General features: G+C 41.7%; 2 protein-coding genes across 2 annotated transcripts in view; both read left to right on the top strand.

Moving 5' to 3' along the window:
- The first annotated feature begins 47 nt into the window (after positions 1-47).
- On the top strand, positions 48-5,666 carry LOC142108539 (small ribosomal subunit protein RACK1). Its single transcript, XM_075192274.1, has 8 exons — positions 48-253; positions 1,045-1,216; positions 1,860-2,007; positions 2,246-2,341; positions 2,845-2,955; positions 3,890-4,030; positions 4,927-5,037; positions 5,466-5,666. The coding sequence occupies exons 1-8, from the start codon at positions 145-147 to the stop codon at positions 5,529-5,531; spliced, it is 954 nt and encodes a 317-aa protein (XP_075048375.1). The 5' UTR covers positions 48-144; the 3' UTR covers positions 5,532-5,666.
- An 18,763-nt stretch (positions 5,667-24,429) lies between these two features.
- The window catches only part of SNAP23 (synaptosome associated protein 23), a 36,959-nt gene continuing 33,955 nt past the window's right edge, over positions 24,430-27,433 (top strand). The window contains exon 1 of the mRNA XM_075192835.1: positions 24,430-24,536. The gene's annotated coding sequence lies outside the window, so the exon portion shown is untranslated. The remainder of the gene's footprint in view (positions 24,537-27,433) is intronic.

The following is a 27,433-nucleotide window of genomic DNA, read 5'->3' as shown; positions in this document are numbered from 1 at the left end:
ATAACGTCACGACGCCAGTGCTTCACGTTGTGTATATAAGCCGCGTCTGCGCTCATTTCCGCCTTTTCCCGGTCTAAAGAGACCTGATTAACGCAATCCCCCTCCATCCTTCTCCGGTGGAGCGTCCCCAGACAAATTCCGATCATGACCGAGCAGATGACCCTTCGGGGGACCCTTAAGGGTCATAATGGTTGGGTTACCCAAATAGCAACCACTCCGCAGTTCCCGGACATGATCCTCAGCTCTTCCCGGGGTGAGATACATGTGTATACACGTCCATTCTATAAAGTACACCATCGGTTTACATGTGTGTATAGCTGTGTTTGTATATTAAATGGCCTGGTTGGCCTGTGCGTAAAGGGTGTGTGAAAAGTGACTTTAATTAGCCTTTGCTTGTGCAGTGCCAGCGTGGGCCTGACAGTACACTGTGTGGGGTGCTGGCAGATCTCTGCTGCATACTCCCTTGTTAAGATATGTGGCCTTCCTGCCTGTCCTTGTGCACGATCTTGTCTTCTGTATATGACATAAAGCATGTGAGCTATACATGACATCTAGCCGATGACTAGGCCTGCATATGTGTCCTGTGGTTGTCTTCATATATTAGTTATGTGCATGTTTTGTAAGTATTGTGCTATTCTTAAAGATGTGTATGTGTGTGTATGTATATATGTATGTATGTATATATATATATATATATATATATATATATATATATATATATATATTTGCACTTGTCATAGGTTAACTAATTTGAGGGAGGATAACAGAAACAAGTGATCTGTTTGTTATACTCTTGGCACCTTTTCACTGCTTACTTGTTTATGGTAGTGGCTTTTGTCTGAGCAGTTATAGACGGCAGTGTTTTGTTTTTATATTGATAGTGTTTAGTTCAGTTATTTGTTGCTTCCAGTATCTTTTTGCTTTCCACTATTTAAGTATAGCATTTAACAGATTTTTCCAAGGCGGGAATTAGATCTGCTTCACAAGTGTCATCTGTTTTTAACACTAAGTTTCATTTTTTTTATTTTTTTTTACCTGTTCTAGATAAGACTGTCATCATGTGGAAGCTGACTCGTGACGAAACAAACTATGGTGTCCCTCAGCGCGCCCTACGTGGTCACTCCCACTTTGTCAGTGACGTTGTCATCTCATCTGATGGGCAGTTTGCTCTGTCGGGATCTTGGGATGGGACTTTGCGGCTGTGGGACCTTACCACGTAAGTGTTTTGAGGTTGTTTGGTTGTCACATAGACGACTTTCCCGGCACACTTGGTGGGGGTTAAATGTTGGGGTTCTATTGGCTGCATAGAACTCTTCGGGGCATATTCAATTGGCAAAAAATCTTGCGGTGAGCGCACTATTACCGTTATTACGGTAATAGTGCGCGTAAATACTGTTATTACAGTAGTTTTCTCGCTGTATTTCAGCTCCCTGAGCCGAGAGCTGAAATCCAGCTTACTATTACCGTAATAACGGTAATAGTTTTAATGCCGTGGGATATTCATATAATTGAATATGCCCATTCATCTACAATAGTTGAACAGTAAAGAACTTTGCTGTACATGTGTAAATATATTTACGGCCATAGCATAACTATACAGAGCATCAGTGCAATGGTATAGGAAGTTCGTTGCTATAATTATAGGCTGACCAGTGTGTCAAATTGTTAAAATGTTTAAAGCTGGTTGGTACTTGATATAGGTACATAGTCTGAGCAATTTATGGATCAGGGCTGCAGTGAAACTAAATGATTCCATTTTGCTATGTTGGTATATTCTCTCAATGAAGCGGTGATAACGGTCAGCTAGTATGTCTGGATGGTATGAATACTTGTATAATCTATTTTATTTCACTCCACAGTGGCACCACCACAAGACGCTTTGTGGGTCACACCAAGGATGTTCTGAGTGTGGCTTTCTCAGCTGATAACCGTCAGATTGTGTCTGGATCCCGTGACAAGACCATCAAGTTGTGGAACACACTGGGAGTGTGCAAATACACAGTGCAGGTCAGAAAGGGTCATATCTGAAAGATGGGTATTGGAATAATCTGGCTCCTCTGGTCCTCATGATTAGAGAATCTGTTCTGAGTGTTTCTTAAAGAAACTGTGTCACAGGCTGACAAACCTGCAATTATGAATGGGACCAGGGAAGCTGCAACAGCCTGCACTCAATCTGAAAACTAAACTTATTTGTTCAGTTTGTTTTGTAGATCTGGAGTAAGGACTAACAATGTTTATTTTGCAGGAGGAATCTCATTCAGAATGGGTCTCTTGTGTCCGTTTCTCACCTAACAGCAGCAATCCCATCATCGTATCCTGTGGATGGGACAAGATGGTGAAGGTGAGATTGATTTGGGGGATGTCCTGTAGTTGGGGTGATCTGGGTAGATTTAGATCATGGACTGTATGTAGTATAGAAGTACTTAAGAGTGCAGAGAAGTCTGTAGTCTGCCACTACTGTACTTCTCTAGAATCTCACCTCTGTATAAAGATTTTTAAAAGCTGTAATTAGTTCTCACTTTTGTACTTCATCAGATATCTTCAACATATCAGTTCACCTAATTTAAATAAACATGTCGGCATGTATTTCATTATTGGTTCCTTAGTCAAATATAAAAACGGGCACGGTTAATGGAAGTCTTACATGTGCAAATTACCATTTCACTCTTTCTATACATACAGTATAGAAATTACACATGTATGTAAATATACAGTCCCCCTCAACTTAATGTTACTGTAGTTGTAACAAATCATTTCTCTGCTCCTGCATGGCACATGTGTAAGAACCTGTGATAACGTTTTCCAGGTCATGTCATTTTGTTAATTTGAATATTTTCATTTCAGGTTTGGAATCTGGCTAACTGCAAACTAAAGACCAACCACATTGGTCACAGTGGCTTCCTGAACACTGTAACTGTGTCACCTGATGGATCATTGTGTGCCTCTGGGGGCAAGGTGAGAACAGGGGAAACGTCTTGTGGGGATTTCAGACTTGATTGGCTATTAAACGGCACTATAAACAGGCTTTTAATTGTGGTGTTATTGAGGATATCCAAGGTGATTGTTTTTAGGTTTGTTTTTTATGAATCCAAATGAGCCTGCCCTATTAAAGCTTAAAACCAGATTCGCTGAAACAACGTAAAGCATATGTGGCTTTAGCTGTCAGTTTTTCTGCTTTGGCTGATGTAAACTTGGGGCTAGAAGTGTGAAGTGCTGGGTTCACTTACTATTCACTCTTTTATATATTTGTCTGGTGTAAATCCTTCTGTTTGGTTTCCTTATAACTTAGGGCACTGAATACACCTTTCTGCATTTTTTTTTTTTTTTCATTGATACTTTGTTTTGAATTTTTACTGTCAATGTGTTTTGGAAGGTTTTATGTTGCATGCAATTGAATGCATCGGGTCACATGGCAACAAGTGGAATAGTTTTAATGCCAGTCACTAAGCAATTCTGCAACTGTAATGTGTCCTTGTAGAGCTCTCGCAGTAAATGAACACTTACAAAATCTTGTAGTACTACTTTCCCATGTAGCTTTTGCTAGTCTACTACTGCATGCGTTTCTTTATAATTTGAGGAATAACAATCTTACACATATGGTTTCTACTTTCATAGAAGTCTAGTATTGGAGGTCTAGTTGGGTGACAGGGCTATATTTGACCATTGTGTCAGTAGTTAAGGTAATGCCTTAATGTTCACATCAAGTTGTTTTATTTGGAAACTGTTAATGTAAGTCAGCAGCTGGAAGTGTGAATTGAGTTGTAATTGCACATGTGTGTAAATATACTGCCCCCCCCCCCTTGCCATAATGTTACTGTTTAAAAAAAATAATTTCACTTGTTCTGCATTCCCTTCCTCTCCATGTTTGCTAATGTCCTTTTGTTTCCAGGATGGACAAGCAATGCTGTGGGATTTGAACGAGGGGAAACACTTGTACACCCTTGATAGTGGAGACATCATCAATGCCCTCTGTTTCAGCCCTAACCGTTACTGGCTGTGTGCTGCCACCGGGCCAAGCATCAAAATCTGGGTATGTCACGACTAAAACTGTGCACTGTTGGGACTGTCTAATGACCCTGTGATGTATGACTGCAGGGGAAAATGTAACTTGTTAAAGTATGTAATAACTTAGCACTTTACAAAAGAATTGGAATATGCGCTCCTGTGGGGGTTTTAGCAGAACTTCCACTTACAATTAAAATATTTCAAGTATATATAATGTGTATATCTATAGGTATGTGTATGTACAGATCAGCCACAACACTAGAATAACTGACAAGTGAATAACATTGATTATCTTACAATGGCACCTGTCAAGGGGCAGGGATATATTAGGCAGCAAGTGAACAGTCAGTTCTTGTAGTTGGTGTACTGGAAGCAGGAAAATGGGTAAGCCTAAGGATCTGAGTGACTTTGACAAGGGCTAAATTGTTATGGCAATATGACTGGTACAGAGCATCTCCAAGGCAGCAGGTCTTGTGGTGTGTTCCCAATATGCAGTGGTTAGTAACTACCCAAAGTGGTCCAAGGAAGGATAACAAAATCGAGCATCTGTGGCATGTGCTGGTTAAACAAGTCTGAGCCATGGAGCCCCCACCTGGCGACTTTCTGGACTTCTAGATTCTGCTGCTAATGTCTTGGTGCCAGTTTCCACAGGACACTTTCAGAGGTCTTGTGGAGTCCATCCCTGGATGGGTCAGATGTTTTGATGGCACAAGGGGGACCTACACAATATTAGGCAGGTGGTTTTAATGTGACTGGTTGATGTGATAGATATCTATGTAATTCTTGCGGTGATGTTTTCTAATGCCATCTGATGCTCATTGCTGAAACTCAGAGGCTGTTGCTGAGCAAGTAGTCTTTTGCACAATCTAGATTCTAGACCTTGCTATATTTTTGTATCTAACGCTTACTCTTTTTTTCTAGGATCTTGAGGGTAAGATCATTGTAGACGAACTGAAGCAGGAAGTGATCAGTACAAGCAGCAAAGCTGAACCACCTCAATGTACTTCTCTGGCCTGGTCAGCTGATGGACAGGTAATGAACTTGTTATGCTTGTGTTACTTTCATATAATGTGGCATTGTTCTTAATAGACATTCTTGCACTGATTGTAATTAGCTGTTCCACCCCATTTGCTCAGTGTCATCCAGTTTCCCTACCTAAACTGTGGCATAATTTGTAGATTGAAAGTTATTTACAAAGTAAATCTTCCACTAGTGGCATAATTTTACAGCCATATGAATTGATAGCTTTGTAGACAACATTGTTTGCAAGAAGTGGCTTCGTTAATGGAAAAGGCTATTTAGTGCTCAGATGTGGCAATCTGCAACTGAATATACAGTAAGCAGAGGGAATGTGAATGCTACAGAAATGGGTTTCATACACTAAATGGCAATTTTAAACTTTCTTTTTATTTGTGTATCTGCAACCTAGTTTGGTTCCTAACACATTTCCCCTTCTTTAGACTCTCTTCGCTGGCTACACTGACAACTTGATCAGAGTCTGGCAAGTGACTATTGGAACCCGCTAAGACCTATCTGATGACAAGAACAAGGCAGAACTTTTTGTATTGGAGTAACAGCTGATGCTGCCTGTGCAGTATGGAGTCTTCTCTTGTAATATCAACTTGTGACTCTTAATAAAAACCAAAAATGCTATAAAAGAATCTCATGGGTCTCTCTATATTAGGAGGTCAGAACAGATTAATGATCTGGGTGGTAAATATGCTTGAAAGCAGTTTATCTTCCAACACATGGGACTGCATATTGTAACTTGAAATTACTTTAAAAGTGAAGTATACAGATTTTAGTTGCTCAGTTGTCTACTTGTCAGCCCATCTTGTTCTGTATTGGTGCAGGAGTCCTGACACATCTGCCATTCAGCTGAGGACTACAGTAACCGATGCAGCATTCTTATGGCCTGTGACTTGTGCGTTTGTTGCTGCATTTACAGTATTAAATGAGCTAGAGGCACATTGAGGGCTTGTTCATACACACTGGCAAGAAGCATGAAAACTAATTTCTGCTTCAGACATGTTTTAGAGATGAAATCTATTAAAATTACAAAGCAAAAGAATCGGCCAATATATTAAACCACAGAATATTGCTTACAATTTCTTATTTACCCTTTAACAAATAAACCATTGAAGTAACTTATAGGAAGATATAAGTGAACAGAGGGTTGGTTGAGGATGTGAGTGATCAACAGGGTAAAACTAACATGGGGGGGGATTCCATAAGCTTGGAGGTTAGGTGGTATCTCACTACAAAGTCTGACACAGCCAATTTTCTTCCAAAATGGCATAGTCAAATCACAAGCAATCTCTTGGGGTCTAAGTAAAGTAAGATGTGGCATTGTTTAAATGTTTTCGAAGGGACTTTTTGTAACTGGAGAGGGATGCATTTGGAAGAGGAGCCAGAACAGCAGATCTACTATCTTTCAGAGACTAAACAGTGTTTTCCCCAAACTCTCTGCATATTGGCAACCCTACCTTATATGGAAGAATGTTCCTGTAGAGGAGTTGCACCTCCAGCAAGAAGCAGAAACAGTAGATAAACATTTATGCAGCAGGCTAGGTGTCCTGTACTATATTGACTTTATTTCAAATTGTCTCCACAACTGAGATACAAAGTGAACATGCATGAGTCATTTGAAATACATTTGTCCGTTCATTGTCACTAACGTCACATGTTCCATATTCCATTAAATTGGGGTGTGACATGAGACAAGTCCTCCATAAGTAATTTGTAGAGAATAGTAATGGTGTGTTGGGATTGAAACAGTTATGCATAGTAAATCAAAATGTGAATTTCCCTTTTGAATTGAGGCAACCAGGTTTTGACAAGAAATGTAATTTGAAGGTAGACCCAATGTCCCTGAGGTGTGAGGGTGAAGTCATATTTTGAAGACTGACCAGGACCCCCTTACCAACAAGCTGATCTACACATCTCACTCTTGCCTTAGTCCAAGATTATGATTAAGACCTGGAGGGAAATCTGGATTGTATGTGAGAGGGGACAGTGTTGAAGAGATTCCTGCGAATATGAAGTGGTCTCCAACACTAGAGGTGTGAGATTTAGGGTAGTTTAAAGAGCAAAAGCAATGAGTTTGAGTACAAGTTTTCCATTTTTGTTTACTGCCTTGCACTCCCCAATTGAGTCCAGCCTAAAATGCTCCTAAGCATCATTGGTTTGTGGTAGCATGAGAACTTGGGTAGCTGTAATTCTTCTATCCTCACATTGATATAGCAAATCATGCTTACACCTGGATCTCTTACCTCCCCAGACAGTCATGGGCCATATTTTGTAAATCAACCACATTTTGGGAGAATCTTAAATCTGGGCCACCTACATAACACATAATCCTGGGAAGAAGTTATTTTTACAATATTAATGCTTCCCAACCAGGAGAATTGCTGTTTTTTCCATTGCTTTAGATCTTTCTGCACCTTGTTTGAGAGACATGAGGTTGAGGCTGAATAACTTTGCTACATCTGAGGACAACACAATACCCAAGTTTTGATTCTTTGATGGGTGCCAGGAAACAACAAAAGGTGGTTTGGAGACCTGAAGCCGTTCTGTTGGTGATATTCAAACTGAGGACCACTTATTTAGTGTAATTTCTTAAAATTATAGACATGCCTATGGGTCCTGAATTCATCTACAAGTATTGGCAGTGTTGTAGTGGGGCAGGTCGGGATGGCTAAGGTCATTCACAAATTTTTTAAAAAAAGCAGATCTTTGATGTCAGCCTTGAGATGACAATGTGGAAAGGGACTGCATACATGATACAAAAATCAAAGGAGAGAAGAGATAGCCCTGCCTAGTGCCATTGGGGGTATGGATTGGATCCGAAAGCAGACACAGACCTATATAGTGCAAGAATCTCTTGTTTACAGGAAGGACCAAAGAGATGTTGAATAAAATCTATGACCTTTGTGGTGTCCCTGGCTTCACTGCCTGGGACAAAGCCCGCCTGCTTGTTGTGAACAAGATCTGGCAGGAGAGGATTGTCTAGTGGTGCCTGACTTCTATATTAAGTCAGGATATGGGTCTCGCTAGAGCACTGGGTGGGTTCCTACCCTTCCTTTGGGCTCACGGTAATATGTGCTTCTAAGGAGTGCTAAGAAAGTCATTTGAGACCTCATTGAAAGCTTGGAGCATAAGCGGGGGTCAAATTTGTCTTGAAATGTTCTATAATAGATGGAGAATCCATCGGTACTAGTCCTCTTACCAAGAAGAGAGGTCTTAATGATGGCTTCCAATTCTTCTCAGACCTTAGGGAAGTTGCAGTTTTCAAGACATTTGGTCATTTTAATTTTGCTAGATAGGTCTGAGTGAGGGGAGCTAAATTGTTCTACAGCTTTGTGTAATACGAATGGAACTCCTTGGTAATCCCCCCCATCCAGATGGTGGACTCCACTTGTTGCATCTTTGGTTGACTAGATGTATGTTAAGTGTTTGGGCTATAGCTAACGCCATCAGAAATATCTATTCAGATGCGTTTTTAAAACCTTTACTGTGCGCATTTGCTGAATTGATATTTCATGTATACAATGTACTGTACTGATAATTAGTAATGCATGTACAATAAGTTGTGCCTCATTCTAAAATGTTGAATGCAGCAGTAAAATGTTTAAAAAAGAAAAAAGTGGAAACTAAACCTTAAGAAATTGTCCATGTTGTTTTTTAATGTGGTTTTGAGGCAGCTGGATTTCACGCTAAGAGTGGACAGGTGTGAGTGAGTCCTAATAGTCTCGTGCCTACAGTACAGTGAATCCTCATTACAGTTCCATACTAGTTCTTGATTAGATGAGACTGATAATGACCTCAGTGACTGCAGGGGGCAGATGATGGAGGTCAAGCAATGGCTGGATGAGCAGCTCCAAAACGTGATAATGTGAGTAGGGCAGTGGTTTTGAGCAGGATAGTGATGCACTAAACAGTGGAGTAATATTTTAGGATGCAGTAGATTGTGTATACAGAACCTGGTGAATAAACACAAATGGGCTGATGCAGATTTGGATGTAAAGCATGAGAATTTACACTTCATGAGCATATTTACTCCCATATGCATAGCTGTTAGCCTCTGCAGCAGCAGCATATGTGCCTAATTACGAATTCTCAGGCAAACTTTGACACACAGGAACTTGGCTGAGATGGCCACAAGTTACAGCAATCCAGGTCTGGTCTGACATACTGTATCTGAATCAGGAAACATTCAATAAGACTGAAAATTTGACCCAAACCTGATAGGTGGTCTTATTACATTTATTCATAATGTGATGTTAATTAAAAAGTAGCTGAAAAACTGTCTGCTGGACATGATTTTTCTGGGGGCAACTTGGTTAAAGACATCATCGAGGAATGGAAACACCCAGCCACTTGGCAAACAAATGCAATCAGGCTGTATGCATTGGTTTCCCCCTGAGGAAATTGGGTATTGAGAAATCCCTCCTAATATTGATGCATTTACTGTCAGACTTTACATGCAAAAATAAAAAAACGATTCCATTAGAGGATGAGAACTGAGAGAAACAGCATGGCTGGGTAGCTTCATGTACCATACATACAACTTAGAGATCTCTCAAACAAATGCTTCACACTCAATGACCAGAACCTTCCCCAATTGTGTAATGGGAAGCTCATAAAGCAGTTTTCTTGTATGGCTTCCAGAATTAAAAGGATACACTTGCAAATTATATAGCTTAATCTATGGAATTAAATGACGCAAATACAACATACTTTATCACCAAACACTGCAACTTTTGAAAACCTAAGAAGGGATAAAGCCAAACTAAATTTATGTATCTACCAAAAACCTCAGATAGTTAAATCAACACATATGAAAAAGTAGATACGGATAGATAATCTGGCTACTAGAACTCTCATGGCAATATACTTGCCATAAGAACCCTAACAGGAGACCTAATTTACAATTATAAATTTCAGAGATCAATTTCAAAACTATTAGTCCAAATGTGGATACTAATACATAGAAAAATCACCAGGCACTATAATGATATGGTGCAGTGGTTCCCAAACTTTCTCAGTTCGAGGCACCCTTAGGGTCACCATAATCTTTCCAAGGCACCCCTAAGACAAAATAATTACCGGGTAGTCCCGTTTATTTTTAAGTAGTTAGGTCAAAATAATGTAAGATGTATTTAGGCCCCTTCATCATCTCACACTCTGTGTCGCCCCCCCCCCTTCAGCAGCATCTCACCGTGTCACCCTTCAACAGCATCTCATCCTGTGCCCACCCCCCCTTCAGCAGCATCTCACCCTGTGTCCCCTGCATTCAGCAGTCTCTCACCCTGTGTCCCCCCTCCTTCAGCAGCCTCTCATCCTGTGTCCCCCCTTCAGCAGCCTCTCACCCTGTGTCCCCCGCATTCAGCAGCCTCTCACCCTGTGTCCCCTGCATTCAGCAGCATCTCACCCTGTGTCCCCCCTTCAGCAGCCTCTCACCCTGTGTCCCCCCTTCAGCAGCCTCTCACCCTGTGTCCCCCCCTTCAGCAGCCAATCACCCTGTGTCCCCCCCTTCAGCAGCCAATCACCCTGTGTCCCCCCTTCAGCAGCATCTCACCCTGTGTCCCCCCTTCAGCAGCATCTCACCCTGTGTCCCCCCATTCAGCAGCATCTCACCCTGTGTCCCCCCATTCAGCAGCATCTCACCCTGTGTCCCCCCATTCAGCAGCCTCTCACCCTGTGTCCCCCCCTTCAGCAGCCTCTCACCCTGTGTCCCCCCCTTCAGCAGCCTCTCACCCTGTGTCCCCCCTTCAGCAGCATCTCACCGTGTCCCACCCCCCCTTCAGCAGCCTCTCACTTTGTGCCCCCCCTTCATCAGCATCTCACCCTGCATCCCCCCTTCAGCAGCATGTCACCCTGTGTCATCCCTTCAGCAGCATGTCACCCTGTGTCCCCCCTTCAGTAGCATGTCACCCTGCGTCCCCCCTTCAGTAGAATGTCACCCTGTGTCCCCCCTTCAGCAGCATGTCACCCTGTGTCCCCCCTTCAGTAGCATGTCACCCTGCGTCCCCCCTTCAGTAGCATGTCACCCTGCGTCCCCCCCTTCAGTAGAATGTCACCCTGTGTCCCCCCTTCAGCAGCATGTCACCCTGTGTCCCCCTTCACTCTCCGTTCCTTTACTTACCTTCTTTCCTCATTTTCTGCTGTCTTCTTTCTCTCTGCTGCTGCTCCTCCTCACTGACACTGTCGGACGTGATGAAGTCACGCCCGGCTATCAGTGAGGAGGAGGATCCGGCGCTGGATTGTTTTTTGTTTGTTTTTTTCATTTTTCTTCTTATGCAAGGGCGGCCGCGGCACCGACTTTGGGAACCGCTGATATAGTGAAATTGTTTCTTTATGGCTTTGAATTGCTCACTATTTATTCGTGTACCAGAATTCTCTATACTATAAACTGAACTGATTTACATTATAGCGCCTGGAGATTTATCTGTGTTTTAGTATCCATTTTTGGTAGGTTTTAGGTTTCCCTACTTTTCTCCTTCCTGGCTGCTTTACCTATTTGAAGGAAGTGCAGATAAGATCCGTTGCTATTAATATACTATTAGTCCAAATGATATAAATTAAACAAGAACCTGTATCTAATATGGTCCTAATGAAGAATGTTGAAGTGTAATTTTTAAATCGATTTGATAGAATCTTTAATTGTTAGTTTGTTATATTTTATTATGACGCTATATTTGTCTTTATTAAGTAAGATAAATAAAACCTAAGATTCCTATATTGTGTGACACTGAGATCCGGCAGATATCAGACACAAACAACTTGTTGCTGAATAAACTGTGCTTTTAGTGTTCACATCACAGATAAATAGCTCACTTACCATCAGGATAACAACTAGGTGACCCTAACTCTGGCTAGGACACAGTCTTCCTGCCTAGTCATCGGCCACTATCTGGCATCGGTCACCCTGCACAAAGGCACAATACAGGTTTATATACAGAAAATCCCATCCTTTGATCTAATTACCTCATTAGACCACCTGTGTGTGTTCAGCCTAGGAGTTTTCCTGTGCCAGGACTTAACCCTGTCAGCAGCCTGTTCCTACAGACACCCTGGGTTATTACCCATCCCTCTGTTAGAGGTGTGACAGATAGGCCTCTTTGTTACACTTGAATAAAATTCCATTCAGTCATTACTCACTGTGAATATTAATTAGGGTCTCATGTATTACTTGTGAAACTAATCAATATGTACAACCTAGGTTTGCACATATATTTAGTTTAAACACAGTCATATGTCATATGTACACACCTAGGTGTGGAAAGTAATTGATTATGTGAACCAGGCCCTGATTAACATTCCGAGAAAGACTGGAATCTCTAATGAGTAAATGTTTTAGAGTCTTGCAAAATGTCACTATCATATCTGTTGTTAAATCCTTATTTATTTAAGACTAAGGGGGGTATTCAATTGTTAGCGTTAACGCTCTCAAACGAGCGCTCAAAAAATCTTAGCGTTAATACGGTAATTACTCGCGGAATTTCAGCTCGCGAGCTGAAATTCCGCGAGTAAACTACCGTATTAACGCTTTTCGCGCGCAATATTACCGTTTTTGTAATATTTTTTGAGCGCTCGTTTTTTTGCGTTAACGCTAACAATTGAATACCCCCCTAAATATGACCACTAATTATAATATTTCTATTTAAGATTTACCTTTGATTTTTTGACCATACATAATTTATGTATATTTTGAACTGATTCCATTGTTCAAATAGTATAAAAACTCCACTCTGTGAGTCAGTAAGAAAGGGTTCAGTAATGAAACTCTAGGCCAACGTTGCATAATTCAATTAATACCAATGCTTCAGGGGTGCAGCAGCTCCATTTCGGCGGCACTGTATTGTACAGCAGCCGCGGCGCTAACATAGAAGCGTCCGCGGCGGTACTGTACTAAAATACAGCACCGCCGCGGGCGCTTCTTTGGCAGCGCCGCGGCTCCTGTACAGTACTATGTAGGGGCACTGTTTAGTCCCCGATCTTCGCATAGGGGAGGGGTTTCTGGAGAACCAGAAACCCCCCCGCCTGCGTGCGCCCCTGTGCTTGGTTAATAAATGTATTTATTTTCCCTTTTTGCAACTGGATCAGACAATCTTTTTTTTCACTTTATTAAGAGATCATTAATAACTTCCTTTCAAACCCAGGTCAACCCAAGTTATCATACTCAGTAGCTGAACAACTAAGCAAAGATATATTGACTGAAAAAATGACACAAGTAGTTAAAGATCAGAAATCTGGCAAATAGCCAGGTCCAGATGGTTTTTCTGTAGCTTATTATAAAATAAATTCTGGAATATTGGTCCCCATTTCCACTCTGTTTAATGCCGTGCTTCAGGGAAAACCCATCCCTAAAACTATACTGAATGCCTGTATTGTGCTGCTATGTAAAGAGGGCAAAGATATTTATACCTGTGCAGCTATAGACCTATCTCTCTATTAACTAACGATATCACATTAATATGTCTATCTGTGTGAATGGAGCAATCTGATGCACTTCAGGGGCCACATGGTGTGGCCCTCTAATCTTCAAAAGGGCCAAACATTACCCTTAATCTAAGTAATAAGTTAAAATAATATATTTAATCAAAGAAAGATACACCTATCTGTAATAACAGTAACATTTTAAACAAGTGTTACAAGCTATAATAAACCGATCTGACAGTAAAGCAGGAAGGAGCTGGGGCCACAGTTGAAGGCTCGCAGGGCATATAGAGGATTAGGGAGCACAACTAAGGAGAAAATACAGAAATGTGTAGTCTAACATCATACAAATTGCCTTGTTGTTTAAATGTAAATAGCTTCTGTGTATAGTGAGTGTTAACAACAGGTAGACCAAGTCAATGAATAAACTAATAAAACGAGGTAAATAAAAAATAATAAATGTTTATAGTTTAGAGGATGGTATACAAGTATATTATGTGTATAGCTCTGACAAGAACTATAAACATTATTACTTTTTATTTACCTTGTTTTATCTGTTAATTTACTTTTTTGGTTGGTTATTGTTATCTTTTGTTTTTATTTTCATTTACTTGGTCTATCTGCTGTTAACACTTACTACTGTGCACTCCAGAAGCCATTTACATTTGAACAGTAAGGCAATTTGTATGGTACTAGAACTACACATTTCTGTAATTTTGACTTACTTGTGCTCCCTAATCTTCTACATACCTTATCCTATAGGTAAGTGGAGCTGCACAATACACCAATTATCTGGAGTTCTCATTTCTTTAGTTTATTTAGAAGGCTCGGAGGGAGCCTGTTGCCCATCACTGATAGAGGGGCATCAGGCCATGGACAACAGAAGGAAAGTGGTTGATTTGATATGCAATATAAACAAAACTAGCGACAAGATGTTTTTTAAATCTTTTGTTTCAAACCTTAAAAGTCTTTGTTGTACTACATTTTCTATAGAACAAAACATATCAAACAACAGAAGCTGCGTATTGTTCGTCCATAAGAGAAAGGCTAGTTTGATCAGTTACAAGTACCTCTTTGAGTCTTTAATACTAAGTGCAGCATGCCATGGTTGGTTGAGATGTGAATGCGCACACCTACATCCCATGACTATTTTTCCTTCATGCATTGAAGATTTCATAGCCAAACATCTCTTACCAAGAACAAACATTGAGCTACTGTTTATTTTCCCATGTGCTGTTGCAGTTATAACACAACATTGTGGAAGTTTACAGTGTGAGGCTTCCAGTGAGCGATGCTGATGATTCATAAAGTAAACATTAGTTTACACAATGCACATACATAGGTATAGAACTTATGCCCATGATTTAAGGCACTGTTTCTCTAACCTGTCCTCAGACCTCTTCAACAAAGGTCTCCACAACAGCACAGGTAGAATAATTTGTATCCCAGCAATCTGGTCTAGCACAGGTAGAAGTTCCACAATACATTTATTGGGGACTGTTATGAAAACCATTGCAAACGAAACAGGTGATCTCTTTACCAACGACACTTGTAAAATTTCAAAATCTGATTGGTTGCTATGGGCAACAGCATGCTTTTCCTTTGTATCAATCCTCATAATGTTCCATATTGGTAGACAACTTAAAAACCATTGTGTTACAGATAAATAGTTATTTACTGTAAGCTGTAATCAAGTAACAGAATTGACCTATTTGTAAATATGAGGAGAAATTAGCTTCTCAGAGGAGTTGAAATCCATTTGTTTGGAGAACATTTTGTTTAGATAATGTAGAAGCAAACCTCCTATTTTTTATCAGAGTATATTTAATATAGTCTTTTTGGACTGTAGAAAATGGTGAATTAAGTGTGGAAGATTGACCTCACTACTGCTTACAACAGCTCTGGTCATAAATGTGGTATTCACCAGTTACAGTAAAGCATACATTTGGCTAAAGAGCACATGAGGGGCTATCATGACCACAACAATTACACCTAGGCGAGCCAGTCTGTATTTATTTTTGTTCATTTATATAGCACTAATCATATTATACAGCACTGTATAGAGGATATGTAGTCACCAGTCTCTGTCCCACTGAAGTCTACAATACACATACAGACTAGGGCCCAGGACAGAATTGATCCTTATGACTCCAGCACTGTGAGGCAGAAGTACTAACCACTGTACCCCAGTGCTGCCCAATGGACTTTTAAAAAAAAAAAAAAAAAGATGATTGCCTAAGTTAAATTTGACATGTGCTAGTAAATAAATTTTAAGATTTCTAAGTCGTTGGTTATCACAATTATAATAATATTTGACTTCAGCTGTCTATTAAAACTGGGACCTCAAATGTCAATATATACCAAAGGAGTGTATATAAACACACACACTGCAGCTGGCATAGTCCACTCCCCTGTTATAGTTCATGCTTCTTGGAGAAACATTTTAACAAAATATTTAGGAACACTGGAAACCGACCTTGGCAGTACTGAGTATAACCACTCAAACGTGTTAAAAAAAAATCCATGGAGAGGATTTATGAAAACTAGTACACAGGGAAACAAAGTGCTGCATCCACCTCCAAACAATCGCATTGTGGGCCTGATTCATTAAGGAACGTATAAGCAGATAAGTTCAGTAATTTGCATTAAATAGCACTGGACATGCCCAGAAAGGAACTATCTGCCAGTGAACACAAGTGCATGGAATTCATCTTCAACTGTACAGGACACTTCCGACAGCCTACGAAATCATGGGGGCGGAAGTGGGAGTAGAAGGGGAGTATGCACGTAGTCAATGTACAGTAAGGGCGTGACTATATTATTAACAAGTGACAATAATTGAATACTTTTTTCTGTGCGTTCTGCTGGGACTTTATATTCCACATATGTATTTTACGTATTCAGCCGTGTGTTGTGTCTATCTCAATACGGCAAGTGCCATATAAGCAGAGCGCACCTTGACCCGTTTTCAACAAGAGACGTTTCTTCAGCTCAGCCTCTAGTTGAATACAGTTGTGCGTATGCCCGAATTACGTGCGTTTTAAAAAAACAAAACACAGAATACTTTCGTTTTGCGTGCCTTAAGGCTCTGTAAGTGTAACTTTCCTAATACAGCTCAGAAGATGAAAGAAAACATCTGATTGGTTGCTATGTGTTACAACTCTTTTTTGTTTTGCTGTACATCAGTTTTAATTAATGTTCACTATTATGTTCTAATGCTCAGCTGGACAGAGGAAACTGCAACAGGCTGAGAAAAATAAGGAAGGACAATAGGTTTTGTATGCATATGGGTTTGAGATTTTTTTTAGGCAGGAAATATAGATCATTTCTTACTTCCCCCTATATTATGTACCCCCAGCTTTTGTGTTAATATTCTATCCCAACAATAAACCTCTCAAGATCTAACATGCAAAATCATTTTATTAGGAAGGTTACTTTGTGCTGCCTTCAGACTCAAGCAAATAAAAATTCAGTGAGTAAACCATTTATATTTCCTTTATGTTCTTGGAAGCACAAAACAAATGGGATTTTCTTTATCGTACGTAAGAGTGGGGAATGGATTCTTCATAAATTGTGGGGACCAGAACAAAAGAAACTGGACAGCCATCCCATTCTAATTGACCGATAATACCCACCTTACATATTATAAACTCCCCCCTTCCACATAATATTAATCATCCCCTGTCATCTTCCAAAGCTGGTGGAGGGAGACATATATAGAGAGTGGAGGGGTGGAGCAGATAGGCTAGAGGAGGGATAGTAGGGGAAGAGGGATGACTGAGATAGAGAAGAGAGGGGATGGGATACAGAGGCAGGGGCGTGGCCAGAAAGGAAGGCAGTGTTATGAGCCACAGCGGTGCCCCTAGTCGCCGTGACTCACTGTGTTCCCCTGGCTGTCGCTATGATGACCAGGATGTCACTTCCGGTTTTGTTCTGGCTGTTGCTAAGGCAACAGTCGGGACACTATGCCTCGATCCGCCGACATGAAGGGGGCTCTAAGCGTGTGTGCAACAAGTATTGATTTCAACTTTTACTAAATGTAGTAGAGAATTTATACCAACTTACCATAAGAGCTTTTCCCATCCTTTCCCAGAGAGTAGCACCATGAATCACTTTGCAGCTTTGGTCACACATTGCAGATAAACAATTAATTAGCAGCCCCCTGAAGCTGATCACCCAGCAGGGTTTCCTGGCTTCCTATTGGCCCATCTATGTATTTAAGGCAAGGAGGGCTTAGCCTCCCTGCCGGTTATAGCTTTCAGTTCTTGGCTGCTGACCTGCTCCTGTCCTGTTGATTCCTGGATTCCTTTGTGTATGACCTTTGGCTTGTTTCTCTGGACTTCTGATTGTTTGCTTGTGGCCCTGACCTTTTGCTTGTGACTCAGTTACCCTCGTTTGCTGCAGGCCCTGACCTTTGCCTGAACCTGACCACCTCTCCTGCTGTCATCACCTCCTATGCCCATGCTACGGCATTACTCATAAGCTTGCACTATGTTGAGTTTAAGACCTGGGGACATCTGAGTACCTGTGAGCATATCCAGCTCTACGGGAAAGGCGGCTGCTATAGGTAAAGACGTCTGCAGATAGTTCTGTAAGCTTAAGATAATAGCTGGTAGTCATAACAGGCAGCTCACTGGAGGCTGGTCCCAGGGAGTGGCCAGCCATAAGGAAATACAGCAATGGCGGGGCCTGCCTTCTTTAGGACACCCCTGGCTCTGATAATGCCGGAACGCCCAGACCAGGAACCCAGATGCTGCACAGCCCCCACTACATCTTCAAACCTGGGCCCCAATCAGAATTAGTGAGGGCTTCAACATATTGTTGAAAATAAAATACAAAAAAAACACTGAGCTTGGATGGCAGGTCCCCCTTGCACTGGTATCTGCCGTACCCTCCTGATGGCGGCCCTGACTCCAGGTCTCAAAGCTGTCAACTCAGAGGCTAGGATGATGATATAATGATCTATAAAGGTGTAAGGAGATAACACACTGTTTGTTTATATATCTGGTTGAAGGAAGCTATTTCCACCCATGTGATTGCTGTAGATTTTGGGAGCTGAAGGGTCTTCATTTCAAAATATTTACAAACTACAGTTTTGCTAGTTTTACATTTCTTTCATTTCCTCAGCACAGAATAGAAAGGTTGTTTTTCTGTCTGGACTCTTGTGTTCTTTCTAGATAGATTGAGACAAGCTTTCTAAAATCTATGTGCATTTCTTCGTGATGTAGTCATATTTCCGACAGTGTATGGCGACACAATGTCAACATTCATGCCACCCCCGCCTCAAAACAGAAATACACAACCACCCCCAATTTTTAGGGTTTTTTTTTTTTTTGGGGGGGGGGGGGGGGGGGGGAGGCATGGATCATCTGAATAATGTACTTTTTTTTGGGACAACCAAACTGTTTGTTTTTTTTCAAAAAAAATTATTTGTGAAATGAGGTGTATGGTTTATTTAAATTTTGTCTTGGTGCACTAGAGGCAGGGCCGGATTAAGGCAATGGAGGCCCCCAGGCTAAGGGTACTGTGAGGCCCCTCCCCCCCACAATATATATACAGCTCTTACCTAGTCCTCTTCTCTCACTGCAGCCTGCAGGCTCCTCTTCTTTCTTTTTGTTCTGCTGCCAGTGCGGGCACGGTGGGCAGCGCGCTGCCTTGTGAGGAGATCTTGCGTGACCATGAGTCATAGTCTCATGAAACCTTCTCTCTAGCAGCGCAATGTGCACCACGGTCGTACGGACAGCAGGGCAGCTAACAGCATCAGATTTGCTGTTAGCTGCGCCTGCCTAGAATGAATGGGAGGCCACCACTGACCCAATCGCTGTCGCCCACAAAGACCATTAGGTTAATCCGGCTCTGACTACAGGTGACAGCAGGCCCAGGGTGTCAGGGCATGCTGGCACTTGTGTTTCCCAAGTGCCAGTTGGTATGCTGGTGCTTGTAGTACTACAAGTACCAGAATGCCCAAACTGTTAATGGCAGCCTGGGTTTGCTGGGACCAGTAGTGCACAAAAACAAAATGGTGTCTGTATTATACAAATATATTTTATTACCCCATGCCCACCACCCAAGGGTGTGGGAAGAGCCCTTGTGCTTTCAGCGAGGGAGCTGGGCACCCTTTGCGAGGGCTATTTTTTTTTGCAGGCCCCACATCCTTAATGGATCTGTGTTGGCCAGCCTGGGGCTGCTTGTCATTATGGCAGGGCAGGGGGATCCCACACTGCGGGTTCCCCTGATATAGTGCCACCAGTTTCACCCTATCGTACCAAACTATATATTCTTATTGGCATTACTTGGCCAATCAAATATTGTGTCTCCAGTTGTAAGAGGATATTGCTGCCACCAGGCTCCCCCACCAGCACTTGGAACTGCTAGTAATTCTTGGGTAACGTGTAGCTGCTGCAGAACCTCTTTGCTGGTTACTCTGGCTGCATAATTCCTGACCAATTAATAAGGATCAATACTGCTGGTTAGCTTGCAGAGAGCTGACGCAGGTCACTGGGCTCAATGCAGGACAGACGGTAATGGGACCACAGCTTGGACAGTTGTCTCACAAGAACAAGCTGGATTTTAGTAGTAGTGATGTTTATTGGTTCATATATCTCTTATAAGGTAGTGATGTTAGACAGTTTACATGGGCTGCTAGCCCATCTCTTATTCTTTCTTACACACAGGTCTTGGGGTGGGTTTCCAGCCTCCAGCATCTTTAAACAGTGCAGACTCCTTAACTGTACACAAGGGTCAGCCGAAACACTTTACATTTACTGCAGTGACAGGGTTATGTGCCTGAACCCCTGTCCATGTGCAGCTAGTTGTAAGGGGGCTCAGTCCTCTCTTGGCACTGGTCCCTGGTAGTCTGGGCTGGGATATCTATTCTCTAGATCTCTAGCTCAGACATACTTCCAGCGCTTTATCCTCAGGTTCTAGCGCCACCTCCAAACCGAATTTGGCGCCAGGAGGTTTAAAGTCAAATCCCAGGGGTGCAAACTGGCAGTGTAGGCAGCCTGAGCTCACTGCAGCACTTGGCCTCCTGAGACTCTCAGAGTTTAACGATCCTTCCGGGTTCATTAGAACCATTCCAGAGCTGCTAGGAGGAATACAGTCTAACTCCGCAGGGCCCTCCTGAATTCAGAGCTACTTCATGGTTCACTATAAACCAGCTGGAGAGACTGCAAGGCCTCCGGGGCTGCCACTGGTCCCTGGACTTGGGACTGGAGGCACAGCGGTCTGACTCCACTGCCCCCCCCTCCCCACAGGCCACCAGGTGATCACTTCTTTTATATCTACATTTTATTGTCATATGTGGCAACCAGAGATCCATGGTGGTACACTGGAGTGACCATGGCTGTGGCTCCTGGACAGACCAGCAGCATCTAGACACCACACTGCAGCCCCAGCTGGTAGCTATGGCATCAAAGGGCTTCTAATGGCGCTTCCTGAATTCATTTAAATGCAGAAGATTCATCATCTCCTGGGAGTGAAAAGGATGCAAAGCGCAACACTGGAGCCAATAGGCTTCAGTAGCTACAGCAGAGAAGATACTGCCCTGGAGTCTAGCTACCATCCCTCTGGAGCTGAATACAGCTCGGAGGAGGAGCTAGAGTATCCTGTAAGGTTGGTTGGGACAGAGATTTAAAACAATCTCATATCCTAGACTTAGTGGAGTCAGGGTGGAGAAGGGGATGACCTGCCACTGACCCTGGCAGTTAATCGATGAGGGAAAAACACTCCTTCCTGCTACCAAGTACAATGTTAAAAGTGAGAACATGGTCTAGTCTCATTCATGTGCAAGATAAGTGAATAAACCTGGACTTGATAAAGGAACTCCCTGCCAACCTATGTGTATTATTAATCTGTATATAAAGGACAGAAATGCCTAATGGAAGGTGTGTGTAATAACAACTACCAGTAAGTGGGTGTTGGATGCAATGGCTCTTTTAAGAGCTATTGATGAGCAATAAATATTCCTGCAAGATGCCTGTTTATGCAATATTCCTGTGATCTACACAAAAGAGCTAACGCTTTCAACCTTCTCACAGCTTTCCTCTGTTGAACCCAGTGTCCTGTACCTGCTACCCAGCAGTCCTAATCCAAAGTAAGACAATAATATAAAATAATTCTGAACAAGCGCTTCACTAAAATACTGCAGCTAGATACAGTCTAAGACAATTATACACCAATTGTGAAATGTGACAATCTAAAAAATTAATAAGATATAATCCAGCGCTGTATATTTCCCATATAAATCACCACAATGTGGAAAAAGTGATATATATATCAAAAATACTTATATTCATGTATAGAAGGGCCAAATAGATCAAACTCAGATGGTATATCCAAAAGGGTAGCTGTCTGTCCCACAAACCGAGGTTTGGAGAGTGGTCAAGTTGTGGGACAGACACCTACCCTTTTGGATATACCATCTGAGTTTGATCGGGGAATTCAATCTATTTGGTCCGGACATAAAAGAACTTGCTGATGTGATCATTTTTCCCTTTCCATTCGGTAGGAGTATCTGTACTCACTGATGTCTGTTTTAATTGTTAATGTAAAAGAATAAAAGCTTTTTTGAATATATTACAAGAGAAGTCCATCTCTGTTGTGCTCTATACATGAGACAACGGCAAAACACATCAATTTTGTATATTAGAAGAAAGAAATTTTAAAGACACCAATTAAGAGCCTGTTATCAAGAGTAAACATTGTAAGTGAATTACCATATGGGAGAAATACATTGGTGGGAGTTGTTGGATGGTTTATATTAAGGCCATGATACAAGTGTTTATTTTGTAAGTGCACTCACATGAGGGGATCTTCAGAGTGGACTACTGAGATTAAAAAATAGCTTTAAGGAATTAAGAAAGAATTTTTAATATTTGATATAACTGTTGGATTGTTTAAATGAAATCACACTATATATTTTTTTCTTTCCTTGTTTTTTTTGTTTTACAATCATCGGGAGAATTCAATGAAGGATACTTCTATACATGAATAGAGGTATTTTCGATATATATCACTTTTTCCACACTGTGCTGATCCAAAGTAAGCGTTTCGGAGGATCAAGTCACAGTCACCAGCAGCTACACCCACCCCAGAAGTAAGAGGTCCCAAGTGCCGCAAAAGGTGGCAGCGACTATTCTCCTATAACTGAGGGCACAACGGTGGTGCGCACCTGATATAGCTGGTGAACGTCTGCTGGCCATATAGCACTAGTGGGAGTGGTCAGGGTTACTGATGATAAGAGGAAACCCAAGACAAATCTGTAAAATCTCTGACAGGGTGGCAAAGTAAGTCTATCCCATCACATCATTGTACACTATCCACCAAGATTGCAGTGAGATTTATATACTCCCCATGACATTGACATTTGCATTGAACGCTGGATATCAGATTTGGGTTTGCTTTGTTTACTTAAAATGGGTTTTGCTAAATAAACTGTAGAGAGGCTTGCAATGTACAAGTGGCTTTAATTTTTTTTGTGCTTCATACATACAACAATGATGAATGTGAATGTGAATCAGTGTTGTGCACAGCGCAATAATAATTTAAAAAATTTGTGTCATTCACTGTACTTCTCATGATGCACTAATGTGTCCCTGGTTTTGGTATGACCAATATGGTGACCTCAATGTAAGCAGTCAGCATTCATTAGAGTATTATGCTCCTATGAACAAGCCCTTAGTTCGAGAGATGTCTTCAAACAAAATGCAAAATCTGCAGGGAAAATAGTACGTTAGAAGACAGAGATAGAGAATAGAAATCTCTGTGCTCTGCTGCATGTAAATATACTGTACCGAGGTGACCACAAAAACATTGGAGGCCTAGCTTAATCCTGTAATGTGTAATAGGCCCCCAGAGACTTAATCTGTGCCCCCTAGCTTATTCCTGCTTTATGACTTATTGCTCCTTTTTTTACTGACCCAGCTCTTATTTTCTGCTTTATGCCCAACTGAGCTTTATGCCCAAAACTCACATTAAATAGGTGAGTGTCTGATGGGTGTTTTAGAGTAAGTGGGAGGTGTGAGAGTAGTGTTGGTGAAAATGGGGTTCTAAAGTGTTTGTGGGCTCTGAATGGTGTTATTGGGGTAAAGGAGGGGGGGGGGGTTCAGTGGCATTTGGGGAAATCTGATGGGTGTTGTGGTATCTCTTTCTTAGTTTAAATCTATTGTTTTAACTTATTACTGAGATTAAGGGTAATGTGCGGCTGTTTTGCAGGTTACAGTGTCAAGTTTTGGCCTAATCAGTCCAAAAGAAAATGTGCATATTGGGTGCTGTTCAAAACTCCAGCTCTTTAGAAGGTCTTCCAAAAATCATTTAATCTCATTTGCAACACCCACTACACCCCTAAACAAGGACCATTTTATCTCCGTCCCTGCAAATTCCTACAAGAATGAAATCTTTGGTTCTGCTCTGTACTGCTGGAGTTGGTGGTTACTTTGTTTAGGAATCCTTAAACTGTACCCTGTCACTAAACATAATCTCACTTAACTTGGCTTTTCCCGTATAAACCAAAACTTGTGTTGAACTATAAAATTCAGCACGCCCTAAAGCAGCCTGTCCAACCTGCGGCCCTCCAGGTGTTGTGAAACTACAAGCCCCAGCATGCTTTGCCAGTAGACAACCTGTTGATAGCTGGAAGGGCATGCTGGGACTTGTAGTTTCACAAACATCTGGAGGGCCGCAGGTTGGACAAGCCTGCCTTAAAGTCTCATGCTGGGACACAGTTGCACAACCACTGGGAAGCCACAAGTTGTTGGCTATGTAATGTCTGTAAAAAAAATATATATATATAAATATATATACATATGTTTGCGCCCCTTAACTTCTCCACCATGTCCCCCGTCCCCCGTCCTCCGTCAGGATTGTTGACGTCACTCAGCAGAGCTCATCTGTCACTCACTGCACGGAGAGGAGCCGCGCTGCTATTGGTCGCTGCAGTGCTGGGAGACCATTGGCTTGAAGTGGTGACGGTGGGCGTGGTTTGGGGGGTAGGCTGGGGAAAGTCTGGCAGAAATTGCGGCACAGTTTCCGGGGCCCATATTACTTTCTGGAGGCGGAACTGTGAACCGGTCGGTAGAGGATTCTGCCGGGTAAGTTATGTTATTGTCAGGTCACAGCTCTGACCTGCCCAGTCCAGCACTATGTACTATGTGTATACTTGTACGTAGTCCGGATAGTTAGTGTCTAGGCTTACACAACCTGTGGCTCGTTGGCTGCTGTGAAACTACAAGTCCCAGCATGCAGCCACAGGTTATCACAAGCTCACATCATCCTTGTGGGATGTTTCATGTCGTTCAGCAACAGCTGGTGGTGCAGCTGTCAGCCTGTCACTGGTTTATACCGAGTCCATAATGCGCTATATTCCCCGTTTGTGTAATTTTACCCAGAGAGTCTGGTCTGAATTCAGATTTTACCCTCTGATCTACGGGGGGTAGTCTTCACCTGTCACAGATACGTGGCAACAATACTCTATTCTATGTTCATGAGATTTCCTTTAGAAGTTTTACACAACAGTCTGTATAGTCTAGGGAACTCCATAACATACTTTGTGATGATGTCATTGCATTGTGACAGAGAGGAGATTTGTAAATATACTTTCTAGGGTATTTCTGAAGATGGCAACAATACACCCTTGTACAGAGGTGTCTCTGTTTATTGGATTTCCTTAATAACTTATTAACTACAGTGTGAAAAGTCTGGGTAACTCCATAGTATGCTACCTGATGGTGTGTTCACATAGTAGCAGAGAAGGAGCTTGTAAGCATATTTTTTTTTTTTGGGGGGGGGGGGGGGATTTCTAAAGTTTAAATTACTCAGTGGTTAGTAATATTGATATGTTTGTATTTTGTAAAACAAGATGCAGTTCCAGGACTGTTTTGGCACAAAGTATGAATTACTTAAGTATGACCTATATTCGAAAATAATGCTGTTAACATGACCTGTGAGATCCACTGGCATACTCTGGACCCTCTGTGGAACTCTTGTTCTAATGACAATAAAATTACAAATGGTCATATTCGTAAATTACAGGCATTGAAGCTCAGGAGGGAGCTGCCTGCCTTCTCAATATCCCAGGTAGAATACAGTAGCTAAAGTATAAAAGAGAATACAGTATGACTCTTTCATACTTTACCTAAAACAGTTAAGGCTTAGATGACACAGAACTTGTATTGAAATGTAGTTTTAGTCTTGTTTTAATTTCTAAGTTTGAGTAACTGTTAATTCATGCATTACTGAGTCTCCTCCTCCCCCAGATAGGTTACCTTTCATGTGACTATTTAGATGTATTCCCATTGATGTGTTGCTTTCTGTTAAAATAACTTTAGTGAGCTCTAGTAGACAGGGCCGTCTCTTCCATTGGGCACGATGGGCAGGTGCCCGGGGGCCCTGCAGGCAAGGGGGGCCTGTCCGAATCCTAATTTTTTTTTTATTTTTTTTTAATACGTACCTTGCGGTCACATCAGTGGTGATCCGGCTTCCTCCCTGGTCCCCTCTTCAGTGCTGTGCTCGCAGTGAATGCTGGACGTGATGTCACGCCCAGCATTCACTGCAACCACAGCACGGAAGAGGGCAGAAGAGACTCAGCGGCGCGGAAAAAAGAAGGGGATCGGACTTAAGGTAAGTTAAGGGGGCCCCTATATATATATATATATATATATATATATATATATATATATATATATATATATATTTATATATATTTATGTATATGTAAAAAAAAAACGTGATAATATATATATATTGTTTTCTTTTTACATGCATACAAATTTTTTTTACACACACACACACAATATATATATATATATATATATATATATATATATATATATCACAGAATAGATACAGAAGGCGCTAGGATACTGCACCAGTATGATAATATTATAGTCCAAAGTCTTGTAATGATTCCTTCTTATATAACACTTCCCCCGTGCGGGCGGCTGCCAATCCTCCGTATCAAGCGGTGTAGCAGGAAAAAATCTAAAAGTAAATGAGAGGAGGCGCACAATAGTGTAGTATGGCAAGTCAATGGAGCCAAGTGAAACAAACCAGAAAAAAGGAACCAGACCACCAGAAATGAGTGAGCCAGAGCTTCCCACCAAGTGGGTATCACCAATATCTAAAATAGATATATATAGCTCATAGACTAGAAAGTCACACACGACCAGATGACATTCATAAAGGTATAAAACAGGTCACACCAATAAAGGTGTATGCGTACCAGAAGCCAATTGTTCAATGGCTTATCTGCAGGATATCACGTAGGCTGTGAGGATGTATTCAATCTTCAGCCACCCTTGGCTATCCCATAGGTTACCTCAATATACAGAAGTACACAGATGTAGTATCCAAAAAAATTCAAGTTTATTAAAAACAGTAGTAACTTACACATCCAGAAGCAGATGACAAGCCTATCTGATCAGAGATGGTAGTGGTAGCAGTAACTCAATGCGTTTCGTCTGTACAACAGACTTCATCAGGAGCAAACACACATATATATATATATATATAATTATTTTTTTAGGGGCCCGGTACACTGCATTGCCCGGGGGCCCATAAAGTTGTTAAGGTGGCCCTGCTAGTAGATTGCCATAGGTGTGCTCCTTCAGTTGTATTTCCATCCTATACTGTACACATTGCTGACTCAGTGTGGTGACAGTCACTTTGTGGGCAAAATCTTTCACGAGAATGCAGCCTATCAAATCACTAGAATCTAGTGACATCACTTTGTGCTTCATGAGGATTGGTTAAGCTGAATATTGGTTCAGGCCACAAAATGGCTGCCTCTGCAAGGTGTGGGTGACTGGTTCCCAGAACAAATCCATTATAGCCTGGGAGAGCAGGTCTTCTTCACGTAAACAGTAACCTGTGCTCTCATCTCGGTAGAGCTTGAGTGACTGTGCTGTATTCTGAGGGTATATGTAGTAAGCACCAATCATCATAATCACCATTTATTTATATAGCGCCACTGATTCCGCAGCGCTGTACA

This window comes from Mixophyes fleayi, chromosome 12 (genome assembly GCF_038048845.1).
Source record: "Mixophyes fleayi isolate aMixFle1 chromosome 12, aMixFle1.hap1, whole genome shotgun sequence".
Lineage (NCBI taxonomy): Eukaryota > Metazoa > Chordata > Amphibia > Anura > Limnodynastidae > Mixophyes > Mixophyes fleayi.
This window is presented reverse-complemented; position numbering and strand designations above follow the sequence as displayed.